The sequence below is a fragment of the Lipomyces arxii genome (genome assembly GCF_038497795.1).
Source record: "Lipomyces arxii strain Phaff 12-163 unplaced genomic scaffold V1512scaffold_19, whole genome shotgun sequence".
NCBI lineage: Eukaryota > Fungi > Ascomycota > Lipomycetes > Lipomycetales > Lipomycetaceae > Lipomyces > Lipomyces arxii.
In genome coordinates this window covers 70098-87179 of record NW_027117718.1, presented here as the reverse complement: position 1 = coordinate 87179, position 17082 = coordinate 70098, and the positions used below count along the sequence as shown (strand labels likewise).

The 17082-nt window shown below is 43.0% G+C and overlaps 10 protein-coding genes across 10 annotated transcripts; 5 read left to right on the top strand and 5 right to left on the bottom strand.

Moving 5' to 3' along the window:
• The first annotated feature begins 351 nt into the window (after window positions 1-351).
• V1512DRAFT_287718 (kinase-like domain-containing protein) lies at window positions 352-2165 on the top strand. Its single transcript, XM_066918121.1, has 9 exons — window positions 352-503; window positions 556-594; window positions 642-689; window positions 744-917; window positions 971-1160; window positions 1212-1326; window positions 1381-1532; window positions 1579-1804; window positions 1851-2165. The coding sequence occupies exons 1-9, from the start codon at window positions 487-489 to the stop codon at window positions 1940-1942; spliced, it is 1053 nt and encodes a 350-aa protein (XP_066769918.1). The 5' UTR covers window positions 352-486; the 3' UTR covers window positions 1943-2165.
• A 291-nt stretch (window positions 2166-2456) lies between these two features.
• On the top strand, window positions 2457-4163 carry V1512DRAFT_211402 (transport protein Avl9-domain-containing protein; the record flags this gene model as incomplete). The annotated part of the gene is made up of 7 exons (XM_066913531.1): window positions 2457-2527; window positions 2575-2674; window positions 2728-3211; window positions 3260-3540; window positions 3591-3711; window positions 3762-3926; window positions 3976-4163. 7 exons carry the CDS (start codon window positions 2457-2459, stop codon window positions 4161-4163), a joined length of 1410 nt encoding a protein of 469 aa, XP_066769917.1.
• Window positions 4148-4792, top strand: V1512DRAFT_266543 (uncharacterized protein; the record flags this gene model as incomplete). Its single annotated transcript, XM_066917114.1, has 1 exon — window positions 4148-4792. A coding segment is annotated over exon 1 (280 nt), but the record flags the coding sequence as incomplete, so codon positions are not given.
• Window positions 4793-4937: 145 nt separating this feature from the next.
• V1512DRAFT_57020 (DASH complex subunit Ask1-domain-containing protein) lies at window positions 4938-6435 on the bottom strand. The gene is made up of 2 exons (XM_066918437.1): window positions 5988-6435; window positions 4938-5943 (listed from the first exon to the last, which is right to left on the bottom strand). Exons 1-2 carry the CDS (start codon window positions 6306-6308, stop codon window positions 4969-4971), a joined length of 1296 nt encoding a protein of 431 aa, XP_066769915.1. The 5' UTR covers window positions 6309-6435; the 3' UTR covers window positions 4938-4968.
• On the top strand, window positions 6269-8855 carry V1512DRAFT_287715 (cohesin loading factor). Its single transcript, XM_066918120.1, has 8 exons — window positions 6269-6748; window positions 6801-6908; window positions 6955-7088; window positions 7137-7735; window positions 7794-7936; window positions 7984-8342; window positions 8388-8581; window positions 8629-8855. The coding sequence occupies exons 1-8, from the start codon at window positions 6482-6484 to the stop codon at window positions 8736-8738; spliced, it is 1914 nt and encodes a 637-aa protein (XP_066769914.1). The 5' UTR covers window positions 6269-6481; the 3' UTR covers window positions 8739-8855.
• Window positions 8799-9664, bottom strand: V1512DRAFT_242391 (histone-fold-containing protein). The gene is made up of 3 exons (XM_066914283.1): window positions 9474-9664; window positions 9279-9422; window positions 8799-9225 (listed from the first exon to the last, which is right to left on the bottom strand). Exons 2-3 carry the CDS (start codon window positions 9379-9381, stop codon window positions 8876-8878), a joined length of 453 nt encoding a protein of 150 aa, XP_066769913.1. The 5' UTR covers window positions 9382-9422; window positions 9474-9664; the 3' UTR covers window positions 8799-8875.
• Window positions 9665-9740: 76 nt separating this feature from the next.
• Window positions 9741-12202, bottom strand: V1512DRAFT_266532 (cleft lip and palate transmembrane protein 1-domain-containing protein). The gene is made up of 10 exons (XM_066917113.1): window positions 11981-12202; window positions 11635-11930; window positions 11474-11588; window positions 11157-11414; window positions 11045-11114; window positions 10576-10999; window positions 10437-10532; window positions 10125-10391; window positions 10009-10079; window positions 9741-9962 (listed from the first exon to the last, which is right to left on the bottom strand). The coding sequence occupies exons 1-10, from the start codon at window positions 12063-12065 to the stop codon at window positions 9806-9808; spliced, it is 1839 nt and encodes a 612-aa protein (XP_066769912.1). The 5' UTR covers window positions 12066-12202; the 3' UTR covers window positions 9741-9805.
• Window positions 12203-12440: 238 nt separating this feature from the next.
• V1512DRAFT_266530 (nucleophile aminohydrolase) lies at window positions 12441-13829 on the bottom strand. The gene is made up of 6 exons (XM_066917112.1): window positions 13740-13829; window positions 13626-13685; window positions 13384-13470; window positions 13235-13338; window positions 13026-13185; window positions 12441-12974 (listed from the first exon to the last, which is right to left on the bottom strand). Exons 1-6 carry the CDS (start codon window positions 13740-13742, stop codon window positions 12555-12557), a joined length of 834 nt encoding a protein of 277 aa, XP_066769911.1. The 5' UTR covers window positions 13743-13829; the 3' UTR covers window positions 12441-12554.
• Window positions 13830-13962: 133 nt separating this feature from the next.
• V1512DRAFT_242381 (peptidase M24, structural domain-containing protein) lies at window positions 13963-15578 on the top strand. Its single transcript, XM_066914282.1, has 2 exons — window positions 13963-14350; window positions 14397-15578. The coding sequence occupies exons 1-2, from the start codon at window positions 13998-14000 to the stop codon at window positions 15421-15423; spliced, it is 1380 nt and encodes a 459-aa protein (XP_066769910.1). The 5' UTR covers window positions 13963-13997; the 3' UTR covers window positions 15424-15578.
• Window positions 15517-16310, bottom strand: V1512DRAFT_266524 (mitochondrial ATPase inhibitor, IATP-domain-containing protein). Its single transcript, XM_066917111.1, has 4 exons — window positions 16034-16310; window positions 15863-15892; window positions 15728-15816; window positions 15517-15677 (listed from the first exon to the last, which is right to left on the bottom strand). The coding sequence occupies exons 1-4, from the start codon at window positions 16154-16156 to the stop codon at window positions 15656-15658; spliced, it is 264 nt and encodes an 87-aa protein (XP_066769909.1). The 5' UTR covers window positions 16157-16310; the 3' UTR covers window positions 15517-15655.
• Between the last annotated feature and the right edge of the window lie 772 nt (window positions 16311-17082).

Below are 17082 nucleotides of genomic sequence, written 5' to 3'. Positions count from 1 at the left end.
AGTGCAAATGCTTTAAGGCACTAGCTTCTGACTGTATTTAGAGAGCCGCTCCATGCCAGATTACACCATAGAGGCGTGTCCAAATGAACTGTCATTCTTCTCATTACTAGAACGAACAAAGGAAACAACAACAAAACGTATTAAAATGTATAAAAAATTTATAAATATTAGCTAAACCGTGTTTATGTAATCCGTGGGAAATACTCAAAATTAAGTCATCTGCGGCTCATCCGGTTAAAGTTAGTGTTAAATCTTAAATGTATGTGTAGCGGCACCTCGGTCGCACAAACAATAAACCCTAAATGTAACGTCGAACATCCCAAATTGAGGATCCGCTCAGTCGCGGTTGCTGTCAACTGTCTACTCGGACACTTCACGTTTCTTTAATCGAACAAATCGCGTTTTATTCATACCAATCTATCGGATAGCTTTTTTGGTGATAAACTACAATTGACAATTTTAAAGTACAATATCTATCGAGATATAATGGCAGACTTTATAAGGTATGTGTGACGACGATCGCTATTGTGAGATTGCTGACGATGGTTTTTGCAGAACACAGATTTTTGGTACTTCGTTCGAAATTACTAGCAGGTATGGTATTATTCAAGGACATATATAACACCAATTAATTGCTATAGATATATAGATCTCAACCCGGTCGGAATGGGTGCCTTTGGCTTGGTCTGGTATGGTCAATTTATAGAAAGCAAAGAGAACTTTCAACTGACATATTCACACAGCTCTGCTCGTGATCAGCTTACTGGACAGCCTGTGGCAATCAAGAAGATTATGAAACCATTCAACACTTCTGTTCTGTCTAAGCGAACCTATCGAGAACTGAAACTGCTAAAACATTTACGCCATGAGAATGTTATTTCTCTTAGTGATATTTTTATTTCGCCATTGGAAGATATGTATGGCTTGAAACCGATGGATAAACGAGATAACAAGAGCTAATTATTTGTAGCTACTTCGTTACAGAACTTCTTGGAACAGATCTGCACCGTCTGTTAACTTCACGACCCCTAGAACGACAATTTATACAATACTTCCTCTATCAAATTTTACGCGGTTTAAAATACGTGCACTCTGCAGGTGTTATCCATCGTGATTTAAAGCCTAGTAATATACTCGTCAACGAAAACTGTGATCTGAAGGTAAGAAATGGCCACGTGCATTATAGTACGAATAATGCTAACTTTGCCTAGATTTGTGATTTTGGACTTGCGCGAATCCAAGATCCACAGATGACTGGATATGTTTCTACTAGATATTACCGAGCTCCAGAAATCATGCTCACTTGGCAAAAGTACGATGTTGAAGGTACATTAATTTCGCGTATAAAATTGCCCAATTCAAGTACTAATCTATAATTAGTTGATATATGGAGTGCTGGATGTATTTTTGCAGAGATGCTTGATGGAAAGCCTTTGTTTCCTGGAAAAGATCACGTTAATCAGTTTTCTATCATCACTGAACTTCTGGGTACTCCGCCAGACGATGTTATCCACACCATTTGCAGCGAGAACGTATGTTACGTGAAAAACTATAATGCTTTTTGCTAACAATCCAAAGACAATGAGATTTGTAAAGTCTCTTCCGAAGAGACAGAGAATACCGCTTTCACAGAAATTTAAAGGCGCAGATCCGTTGGCAATCGATCTGTTAGAGAAGATGCTGGTTTTTGACCCACGGAAGAGAATTACTGCAGCCGAAGCTCTTGCACATGAGTATTTGGCTCCATACCACGACCCGTCTGACGAGCCCGTTGCAGAAGAAAAATTTGATTGGTCCTTCAATGGTGAGTTTTCACTACAATTAGTGTGACTGGAACTAATACGAGATAGATGCCGATTTACCTGTGGACTCGTGGAAGGTCATGATGTACTCTGAAATTTTGGATTTCCACAATATAGATAGCGGAGCGGTTCAGGAGTAAAGCTGTAGAAGAGACTGGTATAAGCTAGACTAGATGTCTCCACAGTTTTGATTTTCTGTACAGATTTGGAGCGGGTTACTGTATAGTTGTATAAGGGTCTTTGTGCACTGTTATGTTACTCTTGTGTCATTAATTGTTTTTGATTGCTTAAACAACATATAATATCCGACTTAATACAGGACAAGACCGTTACTATAGTGGATAAACTTTAATCAAATTAGGGTTTAAGTTTGACTTCTCGAGTTCGTTGCATTCACAGGATACATACACTACGGCGATCATTGAAATAGACAAGCACAATCTGATTTTACTTCAATTGATAAAGCGACAGCATAATTAAAAGTGAATTGCTGTTGTTTCAAGATTTTAACTAGTATTAGAAAGTAATATAACAGCGTTGAGTCATTTATTGCTATAGTATTGGCCCATACTATTTGTTGTTTACTTGCAGTCTTACACTTTAAAGGCAATTGAGACGTTTATACAACAAATTTGCCTACTAGAATGCCTCGAAATGTCTGAATCTGAAGAGCCATCAGATGCACTAGTCATAGGAGTCTGCGTGGTCGGATTCCACCATACACGGTATGCACTTGATATTTGGTGTCCATGCGTGTGCTAATTTGACGTAGCGGTCCCGAGGTTGAATACTGGATTGGGGAAGGTGGAGTAGATCAGTCTGGTCGGTGGCCGAATTTGCCATTCCAGAGTTTACCTGACGGTAGCCATTCAGTAAGTTGCCCGTAACTCAATCTAGAACTACAAAGCTAAGCTACCTTTTGCAGCATGAAGAGGACTACTCATATTTCACATTGCTGTACGAGCCAGAGAATGAAGGGTCACAGGAAACGACATATTTTGGTATATCTTGCAATAGACAGATTCGAACAACCGAGCTGCTCTACAAGTCTGCGGACGTGACCCGGTCCACTGTTCAAAAATCTGTCGTGGTCGTGGCACGAAAACCGATATTTGGGCCGATTCGGGAGAAACTGGCGGTTGTGACCAGGGCATATTTTTTGCAGGGAAATTTTGAGGACCGGTCGATTATCGACAATTTATACGAAAATTTGGTACAGCTGTTCAAATATGGTGTGGATGAAGTTGATTTGTACAATGGCATGACGCTCAGAGAACTTGTACACAGATTTAAGTGGAAAACCCTGGTACTGTTCAAGGCCCTGATACTTGAGCCGCGCATTCTGTTCTTTGGATCAAACACAGAACTGTTGTGCTCCAGTCAATTCTCGCTCGTTTCGTTAATTCCAGGTATGTAGTGTAGTATTGAATTTGAAGGTCATGCTCTAATTTTGGTAGGTTTGATTGAGCACTTGGAAGATTCTGCGTCACCAAGTTTGGACTCCTATGAACTTACTTTAAAGAAGTCGACAAGTTTACGGAGCAGTGATAGAGCATCACTATTAGCATTCATGGGACTCCCCTTGCAAGTGTTTGGAAAAGGTGGGATGTTCAACCCGTACACCCCACTACAGCAGCTTGAGGCATTGGGGAAAAAGGAAACTAAGTTTTATCTCATTGGCAGCACAAACTCACTTCTGCTATCACAAAAGCATAAGTTTGCAGACATCCTGGTCAACGTGCGCTACTCTTTGTTTTGTCAAAGTTAGTTCTAACTGTCATGATACAGGTTGACGACAATACGGTCGAGATTTTGAATCCTGAGTTTGAAGTACCTCTACAACTTACTCAGTATGATCGAAAATGGATTAACGCTATAACCCACGCGGTCAGTGAGTCGTGGCCAGACGGTAAAGTTGTTGACAACTGATGAAAGTAAGAGCTGACTGACGTTTAACAGACGACGCCGGCCGAGCAGAATCAGTAACTTTTGCCGGCAGCGAAGATTACATTCGGTGGCAGTTTGAGGACTATCTCATGGCTTTACTCTCATCAGTTAAATATGACATATTTTTACAAAAGAATGGTGGGTTGCCACCTCCAGAAGCATTACTTCCACAAATTGGTTGGTTTAAGCGCAATGGGGTTAATTTGCTTGTTAACAAATTATGTAGAAGGCAATCCGGCTCATGATTTTGGAATGGAATGGATTGACAAGTGGAAGATCACAAATAACTACCGCATTTTCCAGCAATTCACAGACGAGGAACTGTTTGACGTTGTCGAGCCACGGCATTTGTCTGGAAGAGGCATGTCGCTGGAAGAAGTCCAGCGTAAAGTTGCACAGTGCGTTGACACATAAATATGCTTTCTACGACTGACGCGTCTTTAGACAAATGCAGAATCTCGCTCCCGCACGCGAAGCTATTACAAAGACATTCACATCCGGCTCACAGAAGGTGTCACGAGCATTTGGCAGTTTCTGGGCAGAAATTGAGGGCATGCGCGAGAAGGAGAAGCAGCGGCGGGAGACGCAGAAGCGAACGACAAATGACCTGACAGGCTCTACCGAAGTTGAGAAGACCAAGTCTAAGTCTGCGTCGTCGTCACCAAGTTCAGCAGGTTCGACACATTCTACCGTTAGCACCAAGCGTTCACAGCGTGAGTCAAAGTTAGATTGAGAAAAAAAAAACAAATCTAATTAGTCAGATATTAATTTTTCCGACCCGTCGTATGTGTCCTCATGGAGCCGATGGGCAGCGGACAAGCGACGGCAACTAGGATCGTCATCATCAAGAAATAAGCAAAAGTCAGAAGTTGGATCGCCGTCTGACGAGCCAGTGGATCAGTCGATCTCTACACTGAACATTGAGGGAGCTGGGTATGGCGCTGCTCCAGCGATGGAAGCGCCGGTTGTGATTAAGACGTCGCCGGCTGACGAACATGATGAAAAAGATGAGGATAACAATGACGATGACGATGACGATGATGACGATGATGAAGTGGAGTACGTGCCTGTGTCAACCAGAGAGATTAATCCCTGGAAAGCCGAAAATTAGATCAATTTACATGTACATACTGTCAAAATTGCTTTATCTGCATTAATTCCTAATGATTATAATTTACAAGACGAATCCGTTTCCCAAATAAATGTTGTACAAAGTTATCTAATCTCTTTCTGGCGAGGAGAAAATTGTTGAGTTAATTTGATGCGTCACAGGAGGCGAATCTAACGGCGACGAGGAGAACTGGGCCATGTAATTAGAAGGCACGTTTTTAGGCGTAGTCGTTCCCATTGCCAACTTACTACTTCCATGCGGTAGTTGTGGTCGTCGTGAAGGCGACGGTGCCTTTGGCGTAGCCTGAATGCCCCACTGCTTGTTGAGAACTCTGTGGAGCAGCACGCTATGTTGCCCACCGTTTGACCGCGGCCGAGATGTGCCTGCAAACGGCGAGAATGGCGACGATTCAGGCGTGACGACCAATGAGTTTGAAACCTCGTCTATAGTCGAATTATCTGGCCGGCGGTATCCATGCTGCCGGCCGGGGGTCCGTGGTTCGCCTATGCCATGTGGTAGAGGAGGAGAAGACACGTCATTTTTGTCGTATGTGGTTGAGATATTTGGCAACGACATTGAATTCGACGTGTCAAATGTTCCGACCGGTTGTGATTTTAACTCTGTTCTCATATCGTCGAACGGTGATGCCATATCAGCCCATTGCATTTGGTTTCCGTTGATGACATCTGACCGGTCACCTAGCACCACACGAGGTGTCGACTGATCATCCAGCTGCAAAGTTTTGATAAATTGCGCCGTGACGGTTATGTTTCTCTCATCTTCTAAATCTTCTTCATCGAAATCAAGAGCCGAACGAGGACCTGGTCTAATAGCCCGGCTATCTTGCTGGCCGGTGTAAACCGCAAAGGAAGAGTCTTCGGTAGCGTCTACATAGCTTTGATCGACGTGCTGCTTTTCTCGAGGTGTCTGTACGTCATTGTGTTGGTAATCGTAGTCCATTGTGTTTGAATATTCTGTAGCTCTACTGGCTTCTGCTTCAGTGGTCTCTTCAAGTTCTGTATTCAGTTCCTCATATCCTGCCAATGACACATTTGCACTCGATTCAAAAAACTCCTTCCAAAACTAAACTTTGTTAGAATTCATCTCTTCAATAAAATCGTACTCGCCTTTGAAGACTGCCAGACTGCTTGAGACTGTAACGCATATTGCTCTACAGTCGGAAGAATTGAGCTCGTAATAATTCTATGAGACGTGCTAAAGTTTTGATCTATTTCTTGCAGCGTTAACGTGATTGACTGCTCGACTTTCTCAAGTTCTTCTGCCAATGAACGCGCCGAAGAGACAGGCGCAGATGCACCAGGCGGTTGCCGCAGTGTAGACTGTCTGGACTGCGCATGAGCTTGTGGTGCACCACGTGAAGGTAGTCCAATAACAGAAGGACGTGAATATGCAACTGACCTTCGTGGTTCTCGTGCTCTATTGTCCATTTCCGGTTGTTATTTTTGTGTAGTGATACTCAAACGCGACTTGCCTACGCGGGTTGTTTAGATTTGAGTTACCCGGATAAAAACAGAACGCGTCCAGGGTTAGCACTGTATTGTTAGGGTTATTTATCGCGTTCATCACGTACAAGCAGGCGGCACATATACGCGACAACATCATGACGGCCTCACAGATGCAGGATCAGTTTAAATTTGAGCCAGGTCAGAATCATATTACGGGGCTTAATCCGCTCGATCTGACTCAGATTCACGCGATTACGCAAACAAACACGTTTTCAAACATTCATCTCATTATGTTTCCAGCTGCTCGAGAATATTTTGACAAAGCGCATGCAAAGAGCACGATTATGAAGACAAGAGAAGATGTGCTGGCGTATTTTAAGTTAATTGCGACAGGAATCAGGTGTTTGGAGGCTGTGATAGGCGTGAGTTGGAATAGCAATGATTGATGGATATTAATGGCTGATACGGTATAAGGAACGAACACAGCCTTATATTGAATGCTTAGCTGTGTTGTGGTATAGCGAGACTGTGTTTTTAGAGACAAAGCAGTTTGAACTGGCTGAAGAAGCGCTGAATAAAGCTGTGTGTGACTCTGTTCCTGCTATGATCTGTGTAACTGACATTGTAGATTTCTCTTGCAGGACGAAATAACTTATACGACGTCAAATTCACAATGGTACATTTGCTAGTTAAAATTCTGGCAACAACAAACACTCGAGCAGCTCAAAAGTTAGTAAACACGTGCTTAAAAGAAGCTGAAATGTATGACACTTGATCGTTAAACACCGGATTGGATCTGATGCAGTACAGGACTGGTTTAGAGACTTGGATTTACACGTTCCAATATCTTCGCGCTAGTTTACATTTTAGCTGCAACGAATACAGCAACGTCATTTCAAATATGAAGCCATTGAGCTCTAGTCGGTCCAACGAGATACGGTATATGGCTCAACTAGCTTCGTCGCTCGTTCATTTACGCCAGAATAATCCGGTTCAGGCGAACGAGTGTTTGATTGAAGCTGCAAAATACGAGACAGAATTCACACGCGCACATGTGGCGCAGCTCGTAGTCATGCGTGCACTCTACGAAGCTCTGGCGTGGCAAATGCTGGGCAATCCGGTTCAGGCAGAGGAGAAAGTGCGAGCTCTGCATGCGTGTTTGGATAACCAAACTCAAGATGGCACAAGTCGGTGGGTAAATTGGCAGCCCGATGGTACTTACTACGTGGTATTGCCGCCGACCGACACTGGTGTGCCCCAGATCCCACTGCGGTTTCAGTGGTGGTCGCAGTCTGAGGTTTATGTCGTCTCGTGTTTATTGTCTGGAATGGTGTGTGTTCATACGTCGTGGAATAAGCGAAAGGCAAGCAAGTTTTTTGCCGAAGGAATACGCGTGATTGACAATGAGAGTATGTGCATCGCTGACTTGGTATAAATGTTGTGCTAGTTTGTGCTAACGTAGATTAGTGTTTGGACAAAGTTGTAATGCAGCACCTTCGATGACACTCCAACAAGCTTCCGATAGGATTGAGTTTTTCCGTACGGCAAAGTTCTTTATACAGTTCTACGCCTGCCTAGAGAAATTTGTGAGGGGCGATTGGTCAGCAGAGGTAGTATTTCGCGATGAAAAGTATGTAGGAGTTCTCTGACGCGCTAGACTTTTCCTGGACTTGTTGAAGCTGCAGAAGTCCTACCACCGGTTATAATAGATGTAGCTTATCCAATGATTGTATACCTTGGAGGCATGTTTTTCCAAGCCAGAGGGCAGCTGAGGAGTGCATTAGAAGCGTACTCAATATTGCGCAGCACTCTCAACAGTACATCAGAGCTCTCGATTTTAGCGACACTTGGCATGATTTCGATTTATCGCGGAGACACGGTCGGCAGTTTTGAGCAGGCGTCGATATTAATGTCAGAGCTAGAGCCGATAATGGTCAGTTGTTCGAGCAAGAAGATTCAGTTTGCGTGGACCATGATCAAAGCCTTGGATACGTCCCAGACTGGTCTTGAGATTCAGTAAGTGATTCATCAAACTGTGCAAGCAAGTTGCTGATGATTTAGAAACATGATTGCAGAGCTGTTGACCGCTGCGCGCGAAATTGGTAATTCACAATTTACTACGATTGTCATGTATCTTGGTGCATCGGTATTTAGCGATAAAGCCAAGATGGAAAGCTCGGCCCTGGGTGCGTTTCTGAATGCCAAAAAGTGCAGAGATGTGTTGTGGTGCTGGGTCACAGGAAACTTGTCTACTGGTAAGTTTATTGTGATGCAATGAAATCTGATATGCTGACATGCATAGAACTGTTGCAGCAGAATGGCAAGGAGTTAATGGCAGAAAAGCAAAAACATATCAACAAGCAACTGCTGCCAATGGTGGATAAGCAGTTGAATAGTGCGATGATATTTTAGTGCATTAGATGCATGTATGATAGTTGCTATGACTAGGATTAGATCGCTTCAGGAGTTCAGGTCAAAAAATATAATGGAATTACAAATACAAGTAGATTACACAACTTACTAAACATACAACAGACATCGTACACACTCTAACCCAACCCACCCCATGCACCTCTTATCCGACGAGCCAGTTGGATATCTTTTTGCATCAACGTGACTCGTTTAGCATGAATTGCGCACAAGTTCGCGTCTTCAAGCAGATGAACCAAGAATGCTTCGGTCGCTTCCTGCAATGCCAACAATGCAAGCGACTGAAACCTCACCGACGTACCATCGTCACCCCACATATAATCTGAAGCCACTTCGCGCACTACCCGAGCGAATGGCAACTTTGGGATCAGCAGCTCGGTTGAGCGCTGGTACTTTCGAATCTCTCGTAAAGCAACCGTGCCTGGTCTGTATCGCCGTGACTTTGTAGGCGCAGGTAGTGGATCTCGTGCTGGAAGAGTGTTAGCATGCAGTCACGGTCTCCTTGACAAGGAGAAAACCTACGATCACTCCGTCTGCTCTCTGGTAATGATTTTCTTGATTTAGCTGTAGCGGGCCCAGCCACCGACTTTCCCGACTTTCCGCCTGTTGATTTCCGTGGCGGCATTGTCTATTTAAATGTATGATCAACAGTCTAATGGCATATTACTAAATCTAGATTAGTCTTTGACTATAAAGAACAGGTCGAAAGTACTGTACCTGAGAAGCGCGTCCTCAATCTGTGTAATGCAATGTATCCACGCCAAACGCGCGTCGAAAATTAAAAAAAAAAAAACAAAAAAACACGTTTGCTTTTAATGGAAGCTTTAAAAACGCGTCCGACGTGTCTTTAGCCGTTTTTTGCGTGTAGGTACAGAACGATGAGTTGATGCGATGAGTTCAAATTTGAGGGTTAACTGATTCTGCGGCTCGACTCCTTACTTCAACGATGTTCACACTTATCCTGGTTACGCTTAGTTACACTTGCAGAGGGTCTTGTACTTTATGTATTATTAACTTCAACATGTTACAAAATCATCTGTTGTTCATTTTTACTTCCGCTTGGTAACTTCAGACTCCACAGGCTCGGCTGACGATGCAACGCCTTCGACAGGCGCATCAGTGACTTCCTCCGACTCGTCCTTCTTGTTTTCTTCTTCAAGCACCTGCCCAAACTCATTGACACGAGTCGGATCAACACGGTACAACCTGTAATAGTTAGTTGATGAACAGAATACAGGACTCTATAACTCACCAAGTCTGATACAAGTAAATGAAAAAAATAACGTCGTCTCTGAGCGTTGCAATACGATGAAGAATCGGCATCTAATACCTGTCAGTTGTGATCCTACGCAACAGAGTAAAACTAACCTTAATGACAAATGCAAACAAGTCATCGATAAAAGTATTTAAAAACTTGTAGATCATAGCCCGTCTCGGCATGTGCGCGACGGACTTGAGGCGGTAGTTGATGTAAATACTAGGAACCAACATCAAGAACCCATACGCGTAAACCGAGCCGACAAGTGTAGCAATAATAAACGAGTACCATGACTTGTGCGGTTCGTACATGAGAGAATAAACGGCATATGCCAACAGCAATGGAACACACGCAATGTAGAGGTACTTGAATGCAATCTAAAAATGTTAACACAGGCTATTATGCAACAGTGATACACCTGCCTGATCGTACTCCTGAGTCTTCTTCTCAATTTCATTAAGTTCATGCTTGTCGGTAATTGTAAGTTTGTAAGGAATAATTCCATTTGTTGGCTCAATCTGTAACTGTTAAAAAAGTCTAGACCATATAATCAAGACTTACCTTGAAGTCCATGACCTTTGTTATTTTCCACGCCTCAACCAAAATTCCACTAGCCTGGGTAAACATGATCATCCAGCTCGTGTTATCGCTGTTGTCAATCAAATACAAGAAAATTATGGTCTGCATGACAACATTGGCGATAATTGTGCGGACTGATGTCCCCACCTGGTTCTGCTTGTTCTTCCAGTGCGAAATATCATTCTTGAACGCCAACATCTCAAACAACATGTGCAGAACTGACACACCGACTGTAATTCCGAGTAAGTAAATGTTAGTGTCGATAATGACCCGCTTGAGCTCCTCCATCTCGTTTGCTCCAGGCTGGTTGGTCGCGAGCTGCATCTTCAGACCGGCGTCGAACGATGTCATGATCTGGAACTTCCAGAACTTCTCAGGCGCAAACGTAATAGAGATTGGTAATTGCCTTAATGTAGGTTAGCAGAGCCAAATAAATAAAAGGCAAGCATACGTGACTGTTTCGTTGATTGGACTCATTTGGTTGGTTAATTGCCAGAACTGATTATAAAATACAATAGGATCTAAACCGTCAGCCACATTTCTTCACCCACAGTGAAACTTACAGTAATATCCATCTTTGCCAGTCTTGTCACGAATCCCAGTCGGCTCTAATGCAACCCACTGTCTGATAGGTGGTGCCATTGAAATGTAGTCCAATCTGCCGGATGGAACGACGCCCAGAGTAATGTTCGGGTGCCACAAAGATATAATTGAAGGCGATCCGCTGACTTCAGGTTCTTCGACTTCTTCGTCTGAATCAGAGCTTCCAATGAGAAGTTTCTGTTTCTTGACCTTCTTTTGAGGCATGTAATGCGACAGACCTGCGTGGCGTGTCAGCATATCGTCTCCGTAGCGTCACCGTTGCCACATATATACGTACGGAAATGCAGAGAATAGGAGTTCCCAGGATCATAGCCAACAGCCGTAGGATTATAGATCGATCCAGACTTAGACATGTACAAATGTGCCGAGACACTACCATTGTTGCGTTGCGACTAAATTTTCTTGTCAGCGTAATCAACTTAAGGCAACAAAACTTACCTCAGTAGTGTTGATGTACCCAGTAGTAGCGATCTTGTAATCAGTGTCTCCCAATGTCAAATTGTATCCGCTCAAAAATGGCTGTGCTTCCCAATCGTCAAAGTACTCGTCATCGCTTAAAAACAATCGCACATCATACTGCGTGCTAGGTGCCCAGTACGGAAAGACGTTGTGGGGGACAGGAGAATATTCAAACAAAGGTTGCCCATCTGCTCCGACCGCTTGCTCAGCTCCAGACTGTCCGTCTGGACCTATTATACCACTGTCTGTCTTTTTAAACCTGTTTGCAATTTGACCTATGCACAATTGAGTACTTTAGTCGCACTAGTATTGCTATACGGCTCACCAATAAAGAACTGAACAGACATGAAAAGCATGAGCTTTTTTATCCAGCTCATGCCCTGTTGAGGCTCCTCTTGTCCGGTTGGCATTACAGCTTCACCTATAAAAATCCAAGACTACCGAACGACGTTATCTCCTAGGAAACTTAACTTCAAGACCTGACTATCGAGGTAAAACAGTTTGTGGACTTGAAGATGATACGATTGGGCTGGAAGTAACCAGAACTATCTAAGATAACGAACGACACCGTATAGGCCAAGCCCCGCCCCCGCTAGAATTACGTAGATTGCTCGTATGCGCCACAATGGTATGACAGATTTATTTAGAAATTTATCTTTTATCTTATAGCAGTTTAAACACAGTAATTGTCTGTTTCTATGCATAATTTGAGTCAAATTTCAGGTCAAGTCGCGCAATTGCCGGAGATTTTCGTCATCAACTCAATTTCAGGGTTTAATTTAAGGTTTATAAGTCAAAAGTTTGTTATGTTTAATCTGTGGCTCGAGAGTCATGCAAAGCACATACAGCAAAATTCATAGCTATATATATATATGGATTGTGTATATACAAACACAGCATCACGCGTCGTCAGTCTCAATTGGCTCCGCGGTATCAGCTTCTTCAGCCGGAGGTGCATCAGTCACAGAAACATCGGCCACCGCTTCTACCTCCGGTTGTCGGCCCCTATTGTTTCCGACGTCGCCCAACTTCTCTAGCCATTCCCGGACGTTATCGTCGTCGTATAAAGTGAACTTTGTGTCTTTGCCGACAACACCTATGCTAGTATTAACCGCAAGCAGTTCCTTGTCTTGCGCGAGAGTGTCTCTCAGCGCACTTAAACCGTGAAGTACAAGTTCCTCGAGAGTGCAGTCTGGAAATTGCTCTGCTTGTCGCTCAAAATATGTTCTGGCTGACTGAGATCGCGCACCAATGGCAGCTCCGTAGTACTCTAGAACGGTTCCACTAGGCTGAAACTCAAACAAATGAGGACCAGTTTCCTATTGCACGTTAGCCGACTCTGTAAAATCATTGACCTGGTATGTCCATACATCGCTTCCAATTACCAATAGTCCAACGCCATATGGCCGTCGACCATAAACCTGAGTGTTTCTTTGAGCCTTGTCTCCGATAGCACTAGCAATCCTTGAGATGGGAATAGGCCGATCGTAAATCATTTTTGAAGACATTGCTTGCTGTCGCATGAAATTGCTTTACAGATCATCAGCTTCTTGCATTCTTAACCAAAACATAAACGTACCTCAAAACTCGAGCATCGGGAGATAAACCAGCCAATGCGATTCCAAGATGATCGTCAATTTTGATGATTTTCTTTTGATATGATCCCAACTCTTCAGCGTTTCGCTATAACTTGTCAGAGACTTTGCCGAGTATGTCCAAAAACCGCACCTTTAGAGCCACAATCACTGCATGAGTCTTGCTGACTAGACCGACAGCTGCACTTCCTTGTTTGATGGCTTCCAATGCATATTCGACCTATAAAGAACCATTAGAAATCATTTGCTGACGGTACATAACATGATGGCGAAAGGCAAAAGAAGCTGATTCACGGTAATTAATCCAATTTCATTACCATATAACTTTTTTGGCATAAAAACAATCACCTCATACTATTCAAGTATCAAACTTACTTGGAACAAGCGACCTGTTGGCGAATATGTGATGGAGTCATTGTCATACGAATTTCGAAACTATAGCTCCGTCAGTTTGACCAGAACACCGTGACTTGGGAGTAATCAACGCACCATCTTCTATGTCCAATATCACTCAAATGTACCTTCAATCAGATCCAGTCGAGCTCTGTAAATACGCGAACGTTGACACTGATCAGGGACACTGAATGTTGTGGAACATCAAATGTCTAATTCTCAAGACTAGTACAAATACCTTGAAAATCACACACAGCCCGTACCCTGACCCCTGAATTAAAAGTTTGCTTTGGGAGAAATATTTTTGCGTTGAGAAATCAAAAAGAACAGAAAGATTTCGTCAAAGCTGTAGAAATGTCTTTACAAGAAATAGAGATTGATACAGAAGAAGCTGTAGATGCCAAGAATGTACTTGGCTTTATTGACTCGCCAATTTCAATCAAGTACGTGACTGCTGGACGGATAGCGCAGTCAGTGTTGGCGTATTTGGTCAAAGAAATCACAGAGCAGCGACTAAGCAATGTTTACGACATTTGCAGCGCTGGAGATGCCTTGATAGAGCAGGAAACAAATAAGATCTTTAAAAATGTTGACGAGAAAGGTGTTGCTGCGCCTACGACCGTTGACATTAACAACTGTGTGTCTGGATATTCCCCAATTGACCGGGACTCGTCATATGTCCTGAATAATGGAGATCTTGCTAAAATGTATGCTTTAAATTTAACTGGTGAGGCTATTGTACTGACAACACAGATCGCTTGGCGTTCATATTGACGGGTATACGTCTTTGGTGTCGCATACCTTGATTGCATTGCCTACGATCCCACTGCAGGACCAAGTGGCACCTGCGACTGGACCAATTGCTGATTTAGTGTGTGCCACGAGTTTGGCGAAGGAAGCAGTGATTTCATTGCTTGGGTCGATTTTGCAGCGATATGACAATCAGTCCGGATACTACCATGACAAGCCAATCACTGGCGAGCGGATTCGTGACGTGGTCGAGTCTGTCGCCAAGTCTTTCAAGGTCAAGATTGTGCCGGGATCTACTGTTCGCAGAATAAAGCGGTTTTTGGTTGGACAGAACACGGTGCATGAAGTTGATGTCAAGGGTTATACTTGGGGTTCCTTGAGCATTGATTCTATGGCAGATGATAAAGACGAGGGCGACCTGAAGAAGATTGTTGATTCCGAGTCAATAGTTGAGGCAGGTGAGGCGTGGCTGATTGATATCACCATGTGCTCTTACACCGGACTGGAGTCGGACTTGTCGAAGCACAACCCAGTCCAGGTCAGTCGACGGACAGTAAAGCCTCACAAGGATCTGAAGACTACTATTTTCACGCGTGATTATAACGTCACATTAAGCATGAAGGCGAGATCTTCTCGAGGTGTTCTGACCGAGATTGATAATCGCAAGTCGGTATTCCCGATCCACTTAAACTCACTTCTTACGCCTGGAGCTCCACTTGGGGTTGCAGCTTTGGCTAAATCGCAGATTTTATATCCTACTAGTGTCATGATGATTTTGGGCTCACCGGCGCCAATTGCAGCGCGGGAACGGGCTACAATTCTTTTGATGCCGTCTAACAAACGCGACGAGGTCGTTTACTTGAGTGGAGATCTCAAGCCTTCGTGGGTTCACAGCGACTTTGAGATTGTTGATGAAGAAATCGCAGAACTGCTGAGTGAACAGCGAGCAGGTGTTAAGATCCGGAACATTAAAGAAACGCCGATGGCTCTTGACAAGAAGAACGAGACTGATGCGATGGAGATTGAGTAGAGTTTACAAAAGTTATGAATGGTTATTTGCACTGGAATTGGAAAGACTGGGCATGATTTTGACAGAGTTCTTGGTTTGCGTTTTTGTAAAATATTGAGTCTAATAATGTGCAAATGTATTACTCTTTAAAACCATGATGAAAGTGTTATATGTACGAATTGATTATATTGTCGTGATATTTCTTTCCTACCAGATACCGACAAATGTTTTAAACTGCCAATTTTCATGACATTTATTTCTTCTCTAATTCCTCGCTACGATTTGTAAGAAAGTGGGTAAAACCAACCAAAACCGTCGGACTTACATGTGAGATTCAATAACATCAAGATGCTCTCTCTGCTTCTTGAGAGCTTCCCTCAGCTTCTGGAGCTTCTCCTTCTCAAGCTGTCGGACCTTGGAGTGGATCAGATAAATTCTACCAGCTTTGATTGTGACTTACGTAGAGCTCTTCCTGGGCCTTTTCACGCTTCTATTAATTATATCAGAATCTTACTTGGATTAAACTCATCATTATAGTATGATGATTGAACTGATTCGAATACACGCCATTGAGAGAATCAGTTCAATCTGATGTATCATACAATGATTCAGTTTCACAAGATCAACTTACGGTGAAGCTATCGCCGGCCTGTTCACCACGGGGAGCACCGGTGGCACCTTCTGAGTAGTTTCGAACGGCCATAAGACGAGCAGGAGAGCGGCGGATCGCGACACGGACAACGTTAGACAACATATTTTTATGTTAATTCAAAAAGATCAAAACAAGATCGATAAAGTAGAATCGAAGTGAACTCTTAAAGGAATTCACCGGGACGATTTTGTGGAGCCAACGCGTGGTTGGTTGAAGGGTTACCCGGCTATTAAAACAGCTCAGCGACCTTGACAAATCTCATCTTGTATTGATTTTATAATACACTTATTCTTTCTAACATCAAATAATTTGATTTTAAGATTATTTCGCATTCAGAGTTTTACTCAGCTAATTTTTTGATTAAATTGGTGTAAATGAGTGACTGCAGCTCATAAGTGCTAAACACCAAAATATTAAGCAGTTAAAGCACTAAAGCACACAGTATCTCACACTTACGTTGCCGTCATGTGCTTCACAGTAATAACACAACATTCACCCATCGCTCGCTCGCTGCTCAAACGTCCATCGTCAAACCAAATTCGCCTCCTCAGATTTCCCTTTTCCCCCTTTCCAATTTGAATCGATTCCAACAACTTCATCAACTGCTTATTTAGTACTTGTGCTACTCAATAATCTTCAGGAGCAATAATCAATCAATCACTGTTTAAATTCAATTTATACTTCATCTCACTGATTACCCCACCGATCTTCCTAACTTTCACTTCCCGCTCTATCCCGCGTATGTACTCGTTTGATTCGCTTCATCAACAGTGGTCGTCATCAGTTTGCATCTTTTTTCAAATTCGTCAATTTAAGTGTCTATTCAAAGATATTAATGATTGTATCGGTTGGATATTTTCAAACAATCGCAATGCGTACGCTTGTTGTGATGAATCAATGGCAGATGCTAGTACCAGTTCCATGTGACGACTCTATGTTTATGACAATTTCTTATCCATTCATTATTGATTTGGTATCATTCACCGTGATTTTGGTTAATATCATCAATTACACGCGTTGTCAACACT